We start from the raw sequence: 14,792 nt of genomic DNA, 5'->3' as shown, positions 1-14,792 counted from the left end.
GTGCACGTGATCTAGGTATATGCTGATAACCACAAGGAAAGAAGAAAACACGAAGTTCCCAAGCGCTTTCGTGTAATTCACATCTTCAGGGGTGAGTTCAGACTAAAGAGAAATACAAACCAAGGTGTATATATACAGAGGAGGGTGAGACCAGGTCCACAATAAGTGAGTGAGAACATGTGAGGAAATCTTTAGAAGCCCCATTACTGTGGGTCAAGAAGCAGATGTAGACATGACATGAACAACCGAACACAAAGTCTTCGTTATATTTGTTTACCTAAGAATAAAACCCCTATTGTGGTATTTGATGTTATAGTATTTAAGAATTATTCAATTAATATGGAGAAATTTACCAAGCACATGACTGTTATAGGCTTGTTGATTAATGCAAATGTTTTTTTGCTTTTGTTTTAAAGACTCATGAACGTTGATACCTTTAGAGCATACTGAATATAATCATTAAGAGAGGAGGTCTCTACCAACAAAAGAAATTCAAGATAAATCTAGTTTAATAATGACAAGTTTATGTGATGAAGGTTCACCAAGACATTCAATTGTAAACATGTCAATATGGCCATGTATATTGAACAAAGCTCCTCGGAACTTGCCGGTGGCTCATGAGTGTAACAAAAGTGTTACAAGAAAACCTTTATGTTTGATGATCATATTAAAAAAAATTTAAAACAAAATGGATTTCATTTATGTCAATATTTTGTTCAAACTAATAAGAAACTCGTTGATACAGTGATTATGTAATTAGTTAGTAACCTAAAAACTTGTCTGTTATGCACTAAGTGACGTTGCATTAGGTGATAGGAACCAGATAATGAGGATGATTGACAAATGGAAAAAAAATCAATTATATATACGTTCAAAATGCTTGAAGGAGTTATTTCCAAAGGTTTCTAAACTACAATTTAAAATGTGTCTTAAATAGAAATACAGTAACTGACCAACCTGGTTTGATATTTGTTCATTATACACTACAGCGGTGAGTTATGTTCAGCCATACAAATATGCCAAATAAAACTACTTTTAGTAACCTTGATGAAAAGTTCAGATAGCAACTGGATATATAAAAATTTGAGTTAGAGGTCACATGTACTGAAAGTTCACAGGGAACTTAAAAAAAAGACCAGGACTAATTATAGAGTGTATGTATGTGGGGAGTATGACTAAGATGATAAGAGATGTTCAAATAAGATTAGTAAATTACTGAGAAATTATAGAAGTAACGTATGACCAAGTAAGAAAACAATTGTTTGATGCTAATAAATTACACAAGTGGTATTTTCCAAGAAAATTAAGCCAATTGCCTCTTATCTCCCCTCTACAATATACTGTATACTAAAGGTCAGTAAGTTGTAATGATGAGGAACTTCGTTGGGTTCGTTACATCCTCTCAGATTTTTCAGCAAGGGAAATTAATTTTTCAAACTCTAGATTACTATTCGACTCCCACTTTTGGACAGAAATATTCCTCGTCTACGATGGACGAATCTGAAAACGATGAGAGAAAGTTCATTATGAGCTGTGGTAAACGGCGGAGGACGTATATCATTCAAAGATCACTAGAATAATGTTTAACATTTTATTTAAAGAACATAAAAAATCATGTATGACCATACCTTTAGGTACAGTACTGGGGGGGGGGGAGGAGTCTAGGTGGACGGTAGGTTCTGGAAACTTCATGAATCTACCAGGAGTTATAATCCAGAAACTCAGAAATTACCCAGAAGTGATTCTGGGGCCTGATAATCTACCTAGATATATTCTGGAAATCGTGGTAGATTTTCAGACCTTACACCGGTGATGCTCCTGCAAAAGTAGTGATCGTCTCCCAAAGATGGAGTCAATTTGGTAGTGTTCTGCAACTATATGTCAGACGCTCTCCCAGCTTAACACAACCTGTCTCCCAGCTGACCTACCAGCCCTCTCAACCCCACTGCCTTTAGCGCAAGAATTTGAAGTCGCTAGATGATTGAACAAACTCGGGATCAAGCGCTCCACCACTCCCATAGATTTACCAATGAAGTTCAACAAGGAGTTCTCTACGGAACTAGCCAAGCCACAATACAGCATTCCATTATTAATACTTCTTTCAGTCAAGCAGGATGCCCAGCTGACTGGAAGACTTCACATGTGTCACCAGTGCCCAAGTCAACGAGACCACAATCCTTAAACGAGTTACAAACCCATTTCCATTACCCCATTACTCAGCCTAATATGTGAAAGCTTCGTTTTTGACTGGGCTTGTGCTGATATGGCAGGCGCCATAGATCCTCAGCAATTGAGCAACATGAAAACTTCCTCCACCATCCAGTGTCTTCTCAGGTTTCTCTATTACATATACCACAATCTATAAAAACATACGACTTCTGTGGCTTCACCAAACCAAAACATTTGACTTGGTCAAATACTTATTTGTCAACAAAGCCATCGACCTCGGGTTTCAGAGACGATGACTGTCCCTGAATCCATATTTTTGAAAGTACTTGTACACTAACATTGTATGATATATGCCCGTCAGAAAACTCATCTCAAACCCCCATCAAAAAGCTCTCTAGATGTTAGTTACCGTCTTCCTCTCTCTCCCACAGCGTCCTGGTAGGTGCTTCCACTGTAACTAGTAGACACCTTTCATTATATTCAGCTACAAGTTTCACATCCTCACTTGTCATGACAGGATGCGTAAAATTTGTCGCAGTTCCTGCTGGTAGCTGACCCGAGGTTTCTTTCGTCTCCCACCAAGGGTCAACATCATCGTTGTAAACACCTTTTTCATTAAAATTGTGGTTTGTCTGCCATATGGGTCTTACGTCATCATCGTCACTGCAGTCCCCTACGGCTTGATACTCACGGTCCTCTTCGTCTGTATATCTTTCTATCTCCCGAGGGACGATGATAACGATGACGATGAGGAAGCAGTGTGTGGGAACATCCAGTAAGCAAGACCAGACCTGACAGTGACGGAGAAGAGAGAAGGATGTATGGAACAACTGGTGGTGGTGAGTGTAAGGGAAGTGGGGTTATGTTTGTGACTACATACACAGCTTATCATCCATAACAATCAAAACTAAAATATTAAAACACAGTGAGGGAAGGAAACCCTCATTAAGATCAATTGTGAAAATATCCAAGAATGTTCCCGGGTGATGGATTCACTTGAGAATAGGCTTATAATCTGATAATTAGATTTAAAAGACAAGAGGTGTTGTGCAATGCAAACCAGTGGGTGGCGTTACTGAAGAGTACTTACCTTCCAGTGGGTGAAGTAAAGGTAAAGGGCGCAAGCTGGTCGCAGGAGGATGGCCCACAGCACGGCGCTTGCACACACCATCTCAAACACCCTACTGCATGTCTCAGTCACACACTTCACTCCTGGGGAAACATTTATTTTAAATGACCTCACCATATTGCCTTAATGAAGATATCTACTTATCTCATGGTTACTGAAAACGTTAAAGACAAGGTATAACCGTATACACTCCACTCACTGCCGTGACTACAACACAGGTAAGGACAATATATGTATAGGTCCATTTAATTTCTTGCAGAACAATTGAGATCATTCATAGTTTTATTGCGACTCAATGATTGCAATGTCTTACAGTTGGCTGCTGATTATAATGTAAAGGTTAGCAATAAGAGAGTACTGTACATTGTATAAATACAGAAATATGATAAACAATAACTATATGATTGTAATTTTATAACGCTACTTATGACAATGATTACCCTGCCCACAACTGCTAGGTAGAATGCTATTTTCGGCCGTTTTTTTTTTACGGGGATTGGCCTACCCGAACACAGGTTACTGACCTACATCGGGACCGGGGGCGTAATATTATAATAATGATAATTTATAATAATAATTTATAATAATAATAATAATTTATAATAATAATTTATAATAATAATAATAATTTATAATAATAATAATAATTTATAATAATAATAATAGTTATAATAATAATGTTATAATAATAGTTAAAATAATAATAAATAATAATAATTAATAAAAATTAATTAAAATTATAAAACCAAATAAAAAAATCAATAAATAATAATATTTATAAAGAACCGCAAATAAATACAAAAATGAAAAAGTCAAGATTGAGAAACAATATACTGAATGTTATTTTTTTCTACGGGCATTAGCCCACCCGGGCACAGGTCACTAACCCACATCGGGGCCTGGGGGGGGATGTCAATAATACAGTACAGTAATTCATAGTAAATAAAATTTATAATAAAAAAGTACAATAAAATAATAATGATAATAATAATAATAACACTGTAGTAATAATAATAAAGAAATACAAAAATGAAAAAAATCAATAGTGAGAAACGCTACGTGTATGTTGCGTTATCAAGTAAGAGAAACAATTGAGACCCTGCAATTGTTGTAAATGAGGCAGAAAGACAGATCAGCACCTGGAACTTGGTCACAATATTCGTGATGCGATATAGCAGCAGGGTCTACCATTAGACAACACATTATGCTTCCAATATCTTCCCAGGCGGTAGTACCTCCCTGTTTGATAGCTGGCTACTACCTACTACCCTGTGTTGTCAGAAAATTGTATGTAAATGAGGCAGAAAGTCAGATGAGCAACCTGGGACTAGGCTACAATCTATGTCTGCCAGTACGTCTATCTCCAAAAAACTCGAGAACTGGGTTAAGGATTTGCACCAAACTCGATTTGTTTCGTGGTGTAAATCATGCCAAAATTAACTAAGTGTTGCCATGAAAGCGATACTCGCAATGGTAGCACAAAGGATTTTTCGGGCGTTAAAGAAAACTGATCGTTTCGGTTTCCTGTACCGCACTCAAATTAGTTGATTTTTTCTAATGTAGATTTTTATGCCGATTCCAGAAGTGATTTTTTTTTTTGTGAAATGAATAGCAAAAAAATTATAACCCATTAAACTTTCAGTGTTCTACATTGAAATGTTATCATTTTAAACCTATTTGCTTTAGTCTGTGTGTTTCGTTGCAGCTCAATATGGGTGATGAAGCAAAGAACACCAAACAAACCTTTGAAAACTTTACCTAGCCTATAAAAATCCTAAAACTATTATATACTTACCTTATTCGTGTTTTCGGTGTTCAGATGAGATCTATGTACTCAAAAGCTATTTTTAACCTTTTTATAGGTTAGGAAAGGTTGGATAAGATTTTCAAAAGTTTGATGTTATTTTTGGTATTTTACCTCATATTGTAGCATTTCAATGCAAAAAAATTTAAAGTTTAATGGGCTATAATTTTTTGCTATTCATTTCTCAAAGACATCACATTTTTGGAATCCGCATAAAACACTACATTAGAAAAAAATATTTCCATTTTTTTTGAGTGCGGTACATGAATCCGAAAAGATCCAAGAAAACGATAAGTTGGGTTCCCTGCAGTAACAACAAATTTACATAAATACTTACCCTGCCATGTTAACATTTTCTGGGCAGGGTTTGTATCCACTGGGATGAAGTTTAATTTACTGTTTACCGTATGTATTTTTTTTTTAATGAACATGTTTGCACTGTGCATTATAACACTAAAATGACGCTGCAACATAATCGTTCTTTCTTAAATATTCTCATGTCTGGGAGACGATTATGAGAACATAAGACACAGGAAAATGTCGCATCTTTAACTGAAAAATAGTTGTCAGCAACTTACTTGTTGGGAAGCTACTCTTGTTCTCTGGGTCGTGGCGGGGTGCAGCCGAGGTAGCTTGGGAGACGCAGCACGTCATCACCACAGCTACCACAACAGTCACCGCCCACTCCCCCATCACCAGCCTCACCCACTCTTCATCCATTCGCCTCCTGCACACCACCGATGCTGTGTTTCAACACGAGATTACACAACGAAGAATTTTTCTTTATATAGGTCTAATATAAAGGCAGCCAAGGGAGAAAAGTGGAGTTGGAGGGAGGTCCCAGTGTAAACGTCACACCCGAAATGTCTCTAAGATCCTTAAGTGTATTTGTGATAATATGAACAAGACAAAGGGGATACTCTTGGGAAAACAAAAATTCATGAAAATAATGATTCCATGAGGCATACAAACATCCCCAAATTAAATTTTGTTTTCCCAATTTCTCTCATCTGGACAATTTCCTCAGAGTTAGTGAATGGAAAGAAAATCAACCCGACCTGGATAAATTACTGAAGGGCGTCATTTCCTACCGTCTGCGGTGTCTCGAGCAATTTTGTGGCATATTTCCCCCAGAAGGATGCGCAGGCCATGTTGAATCAGACGTCGATGGTCAATCCTTTCATCACCAGCCACATCAACTAAGCGGATGTCGGGAGACCACAAAGGATCTTCACCATGAATTCACCCAAAATCATCTTTTGAAACTTAATCCTACAATGGAGACTATTGGGATAGATTGCGTGAAATTTCTGAATACGAATCAATTACCATGGAAGCCCTTCAAGTAATAGTGATGGTGGCAACTACGTACATGTCTGAACAAGGGTTTTCGACCCTAGTAGAGCTGAAAAACAAGAAACGAATTTCTCTCCTGGACGTAAATTTAGTAAGGGGCGTTTTGGAGAAAGGAATTGGGCACGTATTTGAGAAACTTGTCACAGGAACGCAGGAACACCCCAGCCTAGTAATGTTCTAAACGTGTCTAAAAATGTTTACTGGTGTGTGTGACGCTCGTCATTAATTGTTTTTTTTTTTCAGATTTGTTCAAGTAGCAAAAAAAAACACTTAAGAAATTAGTTTATGTTGCCTTTTCGAAAGATGTGACGACGTGTCATGTATAATTGTATATACCAAGAAAGGAGAATGAAAAATTAACAAATAATACAGAGATGAAGTAGGGGGCGAATGATTATTTTTTATATAACAATGTCATGGTCACAGTTGCACGGCTAGTAATTTCAACACTTAATTATTTATATTATGCTCCACCGTCCACAAAACAATTAGACTATTTACGTAGCCCACTCGTCATAAACAAGCTTGCCTCTTTAATAAAAATTGAGTCAAAATAAAAGTTTGGTCATAGTTTTAAAATAAGTTAATATTTAAATGTGGTTACCTATGAGCAACAGAAAAACTGAAATTTTATGAATGAGACAAAACTTACGTTAATCACAAATTACCCATAAAAAAGGATGGCTGTGCTCATGGTTCACTATACGTCGCTGAATGTAAATCAAAGCATATTTGGTGACTTACGTATCTCGTAGGAGAAGGTGTGGTTGTAGTAGACAGCGATGGTCATTATCCCCCAGTCCTTTGGGGAGAGTGTGTGCCAGAGTACCTCGTTCACCAACATCGGTATGTATAACCCACACGTCCACGACAACGCCCACCATCTGCTGCACACACCCTGCACCAAACACTTACTCCATTTAATTGTTTAAAGGGACCTACAAGTTTAATTAGCAACTCATTCATTCATAGCTTATGATTAGAACCTAACAACTAGTAATGTCACCTTCAGCGTACGCCGCCCTGAAGAGACTTCAAGCACATACATGATTGGTAACCATGAGGTAGAAGACCTGTTGGTAGACCCAGTAGAAGATGGGTTGATAGAATTAACAGGATAAAGTCAAGAACAGCTGAAGACCTCTGCCAAGGTGAAATTACATGGAAAGGATACATGTCAAGAGGCTCCAGACCTTAACATTACTATAGTCTACCGGGCGTCTGGATGAGAAGGTGATAAGATGAGAAAGCATACGGAAGCATATATGGAAGTTAAAGAATAAATAGTCTAAAGTCATTGCGTTCACAAATGGCAAGACGCACGGACGGACGGAGAGACAGTAATACAATTTTTGCCTCCATCGAACTTTAATGTGTGTGTACTGACACACCTATTCTATTCTACGAATTAAAACACTAATGTTTACTAAAATAAAGGGGAATAAGAAAGAGGAGTAAAAGCAAGAGGGGAAAAACTCACGCTCTTCTTACTGCAGAAGTAGATGAAGGTGGAGGTGACGAGCGCCGTGAGGAAATAGCTAGTACAACGCTCCTGGGTGTAGCAGTGGAAACCCCAAAGAATAGCTGTCGATAACACTTCATATCAGTATATACTTAGAGCCTCAGTCATGATACTTCTACAAATTTTATCTTGTGATAGGAGTGTGTTCATTGGAAACCTTCATGATGCATGAACGTCAGAAACTAAGACTAACAAAATTATAGTGGGCCAATCTACCCACCCAAGGCAGCTTATATTAACACCCACCCAACAACACACATGTACAGTTCCGTTCAGAAGTTCGTTCAACACCCGCGGTGTAGGGCGAATGGCCCGTTGCACCCTTTCTGGACGGCAGATCACTACGTCGAACCTCCCACCACACAGTGGAACTGACAACTGAACAGTTTGATTCGAACGAAGACTCAGAGATGAGGAGGATATTAATAAGAATATCGGCCAACGTTACTGCTGATGAAGATGTGTTAATATCCTGCTTACGAGAAGAAAACCAGTGATAGAAGTATCGATATTGAAACAGTTTATTCGGTCAGAAAACACATTGTCTATAATAATAATATTAACACTAGAAATCAGTTTCGAATGAACATTATAATAAGTATTCATTGCTTGAAGTTTTCCGTATAATACTCTATATATATATATATATATATATATATATATATATATATATATATATATATATATATATATATATATATATATATATATATATATATATATATATATATACAGTACATATATATATTAGATTGAAATTAAAAATTAAAAAGTGATTACGCTTTAGAATTGGGCATTATAACATCCAAGGTCTATTGAAGAGGAGGTTTGCCCATACCTGGCCCAAAATGCGACCCAGCTCGTGCATCATCGTCACAGAATGGACAGGTGGGGAGGCCGCCCCCTCAGTCGGCTGCAGCCACTACTGGGGGGAAACTGGTGTCCTTTGTTACATAATGCCCGCAAATTGTGCAGTGTTTGGATCCGATTCTTTGTGGTCAAACGAGAGGGAAATATACACTTACATACATTTCCTAAAGATGAAAAAAGGTACACGTGGATTAACCTCTGCAAGAGAAAATACATCAGTAGTACCGCTAATGCTCGGATGTGCATGCAGTCTTCATTTTGAACCAACTGCCTATGAGAGAAACTTCAAGTATAATTTACTTGGGCTACCAGTACCAAAATCACAAGTAAAAATCAAAGATGTGTCTATCAAATCTTGATTTTTGGTATTTACAACTAGCAATAGTGAACATTTTGTTGTAAAGTGTTTGTGTTGTATTATTATGAGTACGATATAATAAAACCTGTGTTTTTTTTCTCTACAAGTGTAACAAAAGTGCACAGGTTATATTACAACAATATCTTGCTCTTGTTAGACTCTACCTTGGTAATGCTGTTCAGTTTTATTTTTCTTATTTAAAATGGATACGAATCCCTAAAATCGATACTGAAATAAAGAAATAATTCTGGGTCTTAGAAACTCCCATATGAATAATGAATAGATAAAAACTTAATTTGAATTCCCCAGAAAAACGAGTGGGGATTACCTTTAAAGTAACTGGTAAGTAACAGTAGAAAGTATCACTGGCAGAGGTGAGGTGACCTGCTTAGCACCACAGTATATAATGCATCTGTTCCCCCAGAGATTATAGAACTACCTACTTAAGGTGGGCAGTGAACGGCGCTGCCAGAGACTGATACAATCTGAAACTTTTTGTAAAAATATTTTAACTGATAAATATGAATATATGCATTTTTCATGCCTTTGCAAAACAAATTGTGGTAAAATTGTTACTATATGTTTTATAATCTTTATTGGCAAATCATAATGTATAAAAATGTCACAATATAGTCCAATTATAACTACTCCAATCGGATGCAGTGTCCTATTGCTGCTAGGTTAGGTTAGGTTTGTATATTGATTTTTATAAACCGTGATTTGCAAATAATTAAACAAAAAAGTTGTAAGCATTTATCTTCCTTTCCATTAATATTGAGGATTTGTCTTGTGAGCAAATTTCACGGAAACGAGCGAGGAGTCGGCAAAGCTCCACCCACCTGTGAGCGGAAAGACCTCCTCTTCTACAGATCTTGATAACTAATAGGCGTGAGAAAAATGACACCGAACCAGTTGTGTTTTACTGAGCTAGGTTACCTTTCGCTGCCAAACTTCGTTAAACTCAAACAAAATCTTTTTTTCTTCCATAGGTGATCTGAAAGAGCGGTCCTCACTTACGACCCATTATCGTTTGTGATCACTGATATAACCAACACTAATACACTAAACGGATAATACAAGAGACTTGATAAGAAATAGAAACATGGATGCGATTACTGCCAGGGAAAATGTTCATATCCCAATTTCTTAAGAGAAAATCTGCAAGATGTAATGTGTACGAAGAAGTTAATCCGAGGATGGTAGCGCACGATCTCTATAAAGACGAACACCTTATAAACGAGTTTCAGGTAAATTTGTTCACTAGTTTCCGATTGTCGGGTTACTTGTTGACGATGGAGATGTCAATGGAACAGGCCTATTGCCTAGGTACTCCTGTTACTAACACGCCTGGATATAAAGCCAAGTATTCTTTTTCCCTTATTATGTTCAGTGAGCGACAAAACTATCTTCCCAGTTTTGTCCGAGGCTTTAAAGCTGGCGAAACATTATCAAGGACTTACCTCGACTACATAACGAACAGTTAGTATGCCCGACTGGGTAGCGTAATTCAGCCGAGAGGTATACATAAATACACAGTTGCTGTAGTTTTAGGACTTCGAATCAATAGCCATTAATATTCCTCGTGTTTATAATTTTTTATATCTACGTTAAGGTCATATCTAGTTACCCTTTTTCTTAGAATATTATATTTGGAGTACATATACTGTACTAAACTGCATTTACCATACTTCTGACCGTATTAAAGGTTTCATGCAATCCTTTCGACTCTTCTCACTTTACGAGCCGTATTTTGGAATTATCAACAAATGTAATTGTGTTGCTGTCTACGTCTATATCACTGTATGTGTACAATAAATAGTAGCGGACCGAGCGAGGTACTGTACACTTGTTTTATTTCCCCTTGCTCACTTCATACCGTTCACACTGACCTGTTAACTATGCCCTGGTCACTCTACAAGGTGTAACAGAGAAAACAAGGAGGTAGTGATAACATACTTAGCATGGAGCTGCTCAAGTCGTGGTCCAATTCGACGGTTCTGACCACCAGGACAGGAAGCCAGAGGAGGGAGTACACTACCGCTAAGATCATCACGGGCAGAAGCATCTGTTCCCGCATTTTCATTGGCCAAGTCGACTCTACAGGGAGACATTGCCTGTCAGTTCATGGGCCCTGTCAAATAAACTACAGTATTGTGCCAGTATATATGAAGTTAGAGTTAGCACCAATAGACAGAGGGAGGGAGGGGGAAGGTACCTTTACGACTCAGAGGTTTGGTGGAGGTCCAGAAGGAGGTCAGACGGTTCAGCAACAGCAGCAGCACAATCAAGAAATATGCACGAAGCAGCCCAGGCGTCATTACCTGCTCACTCAACCCTGTAATATTTTAATCTTTGATTATATATATATATATATATATATATATATATATATATATATATATATATATATATATATATATATGTGTGTGTGTGTGTAATCAATAGTAACACCAAGGCTGGGACAAAGATGGACATCTCGACACATACCTGTAATACCTCTTTATTAGCTAATATTTTGGTTATCGCAGGAACTCTTACCAGAACACCTGAAGAAAAACGTAAAACAAGCACTGTATATACTGTATATTACCAACTGACCATGCTCGCCTGGAGTCCTTTAACCTTTCCACGTTAACCTGGCCCATAAGCCTCGTCTATAGCTTCAAATAATGGATTGGTTCCCCTGAGCATGTTTACCTCCTCCCCCGCTGGACTGCGAATGTACTAGCGCGTATTTATATATACCATTTTTGGTAAATATTTAAAAACTTCTAACATCCTCTCAGAAGTGCTAATGCCTTGAAATCTTTTGCATTTTGATAGTTCAGATAATTAACATTATTTTTAGATAATAACAGGTCTGCTTACCAATTGTGAACACATTTAGTTCAGCGTGGAAATACATATAGCTCGTCAATTTTTTTCACCAGTAATTTTTCCAACTGTGCACACACACGAGTGGTATTTCAATAATATCCCTATATTCAAAATATTGTAAGAAATCTATAGAGCAAATAAAAAAAATTAAAAAACAAAAAACAAATGCATGTCTCGGCGTGTAGAATTTGAAATTTATCATTGAATTTTCAATCAACCTACGTTTTTATTATTTAAAACCATTTTCTTAAATTAATTATATCGATAAAAAATGCGCGAGAATCTCAGCTTCCCTTTGGTACCAACAAAAACTCAAGATAAAAAAAAAATTATATAATTGATTTTAGAAAATATGGTAGAGTTGAGGTTCGCCAGAACAACGCACTACTTAATAAACCTTACCCTCAAGCTCCCTGGTCAGTAGAAAAAGCATCATGGTAGACTCAATGACTATCGAGTCAAATATTGTGTGGCTATGGACACCGGCGGCTTATGACTGGCGATGAACTGTGGGGGCTGCACCATCAACTCGTCATCCAAGTTTGAATGTTGGAATCACTTGCTACTGAAGTGGTGCCAGCATGTAAACGCAAGCAAGTGATCAATTGTTTAAGATTCGCTGGTAGAAAGTTTGAACAGTGATGCGAAGAGTGCTGTCGTCGGTAGGTTTTCGTCACAACAGTAGGTTCAGAGCTACACTGCTCCCCTCAGTACTCTGTCCTCGCGTGATAAACCCCTTCTGCTCACAGCTGTACACAGGATACACTTGTGGGGGAACAGGTGTTTGGGGATATACAGGACACTTGTGGCGAAGTGTTGAAATGGTATTTCTAGAATCTTGAGCTTTGACAAAGTCCCCCACGAATGACTAACACGAAAATGGAGGCTCATGGAATTGGAGAGGATATTCTTAAATGGGATAGGGCGTGGTTACAGGACATGAAACTGCGAGTAAGCATTATCGGCACTCCGATTGGGGTAACGTCACTAGTGGAGTACCCCAAGGCTCAGTACTTGGACCATTACTATTTATTATACACATTAACGACATAAATATAGGCGTAGACAGCAACGTAAGTAAATTTGGACGCTAAAATAGGGCGTGTAATTATATCTGATGAGGACTCCGCAAAACTACAGGAAGTTCTAAAAAAAAAAATTGCATGTGTCTGAAAAATGGCAGATAAAATTTAATGTGGACAAATGTAAAGTACTTAGTCTTAGGAGATGTAAACAGAGAAACCGGACATCAAATGAACTCCATTGTTATAGAGAAACCCGACTGTGAGAACGATTTAGAAGTAATGATAATTAGGAATTTTAAACCAAGTCGATATGGATTTGCTCGAAACATGTCTAACGAAGTACTTGGGTTCATACAAAGGAATGTTAGTTCCAAGACTAGCGAGGTTATCCTAAAACTATATCTTGCGCTTGTGAGACCGCTTGGATTACGCAGTTCAGTTCTGGTTACCAACTACAGAATGGATATAGAATTACTAGAAAGAATTCAGAGGAGAATGACAAGACAGCCCAAGGGATTAGGAACCTTGAGTGCAGACAGGTTAAAATATCTTCGTTTGCACTCCCTCGAGAGACAGAGGGGCGATATGATCGAGGTGTACAAATGGAAATCAGGGCTAAACAAAGTGATATAACAAAGGTACTCAAACTATCCAACCAGGAGCGAACTCGTAGCAATGGTTTTAAATTAGACAAATTTAGATTTAGGCGCGAGATAGGTAAACATTGGTTTAGAAATATAGTGGATGAGAGGAACAACTTACCAAACACCATCATGAACTCGATTACCCTGGATAGCTTCAAACATACATTAGGTTGGATGGATATTTGGGCGATAGGGGTTGGATGTAAACAGGACATACCCATTACCCATGGACCAACAGGCCCGCTGCAGTTTCCTCCATTCTTACTATTGTGTTCTTAAATTAACGTTTCAGCAAAGGACACTCCTGGAAATAAGCACTTCGTCGGCTTTCCTTGAACAAGTTGCCTTACTGTTTACCTGTACTGCCTTAGGACACAGGAAACGGTATACTTCTAGGCCTACGTGCACTATACGCCTACATTGTCTAATATGTATGCTGCACTGCATAACTGAGTAGTTATAAACATGTTTATTCAATTGTAAATATGTACGACAACTTTACTGAATAAATATTAAAAATTTTATTAATTATTATTATTATAATATTATTATTGTAGGCATGAATGCCCGTTCGGGACCGTGTAAAGCCTTCTCATGTATGCAAGGATTCAGCGTGGCCGGCACAGCACTGTATTCACTCTACCACTGTAGCCTTCGGTGAATGTTATTATGACTGACGTTGCAATGAGTAAGTGGGACAAGGTACTGATTTGTATCTGTTCGACAGTTATCAGCGACTTTTATACCCAACTGTTACTGTGTTCTGTAAACTGTGAAGGCCAGGCTGTTGACGTGGCCTATTGTTCCACCAAGGTTAAGATCAATAGTTTAATTTTGATGATTGAGAGGTGATAGTTACTGCCCGACTGTAACAGAAAGAAACAATAACTGGCCGCAGAACACCAACACAAGATACCCTAACACGTGGCTGTCAACGTAGCCAACAAGGCCTAGCAACACGTGTTTTGTTTTCTCTATATATATTTGCTGTAACTTTTAATATTAGACATTTTCTACTTCCTTCTTCGTTATTAACCA

At 37.8% G+C, this 14,792-nt stretch overlaps 1 protein-coding gene across 4 annotated transcripts; it reads right to left on the bottom strand.

The window, feature by feature from the left end:
• Window positions 1–37: 37 nt before the first annotated feature.
• LOC121866474 lies at window positions 38–12,973 on the bottom strand. Of its 4 annotated transcripts, none has more exons than XM_042366184.1 (10): window positions 12,488–12,973; window positions 11,424–11,543; window positions 11,165–11,305; window positions 7,939–8,042; window positions 7,203–7,356; window positions 6,194–6,331; window positions 5,681–5,845; window positions 3,260–3,381; window positions 2,861–2,960; window positions 38–1,500 (listed from the first exon to the last, which is right to left on the bottom strand). In XM_042366184.1, the coding sequence occupies exons 1-10, from the start codon at window positions 12,519–12,521 to the stop codon at window positions 1,448–1,450; spliced, it is 1,131 nt and encodes a 376-aa protein (XP_042222118.1). In that variant the 5' UTR covers window positions 12,522–12,973; the 3' UTR covers window positions 38–1,447. The 4 variants fall into 4 exon arrangements, with proteins under 4 accessions (XP_042222118.1, XP_042222115.1, XP_042222116.1 ...); XM_042366181.1 differs by having other exon boundaries at window positions 2,579–2,960; window positions 12,488–12,968; XM_042366182.1 differs by having other exon boundaries at window positions 2,579–2,960; window positions 6,194–6,301; window positions 12,488–12,965.
• Between the last annotated feature and the right edge of the window lie 1,819 nt (window positions 12,974–14,792).

The sequence above is a fragment of the Homarus americanus genome, unplaced genomic scaffold, assembly GCF_018991925.1.
Source record: "Homarus americanus isolate GMGI-L3 unplaced genomic scaffold, GMGI_Hamer_2.0 scaffold16430, whole genome shotgun sequence".
NCBI classification, from domain to species: domain Eukaryota; kingdom Metazoa; phylum Arthropoda; class Malacostraca; order Decapoda; family Nephropidae; genus Homarus; species Homarus americanus.
Note: the sequence above shows the minus strand (reverse complement) of the source record. Positions and strands in the feature narration are given on the sequence as shown.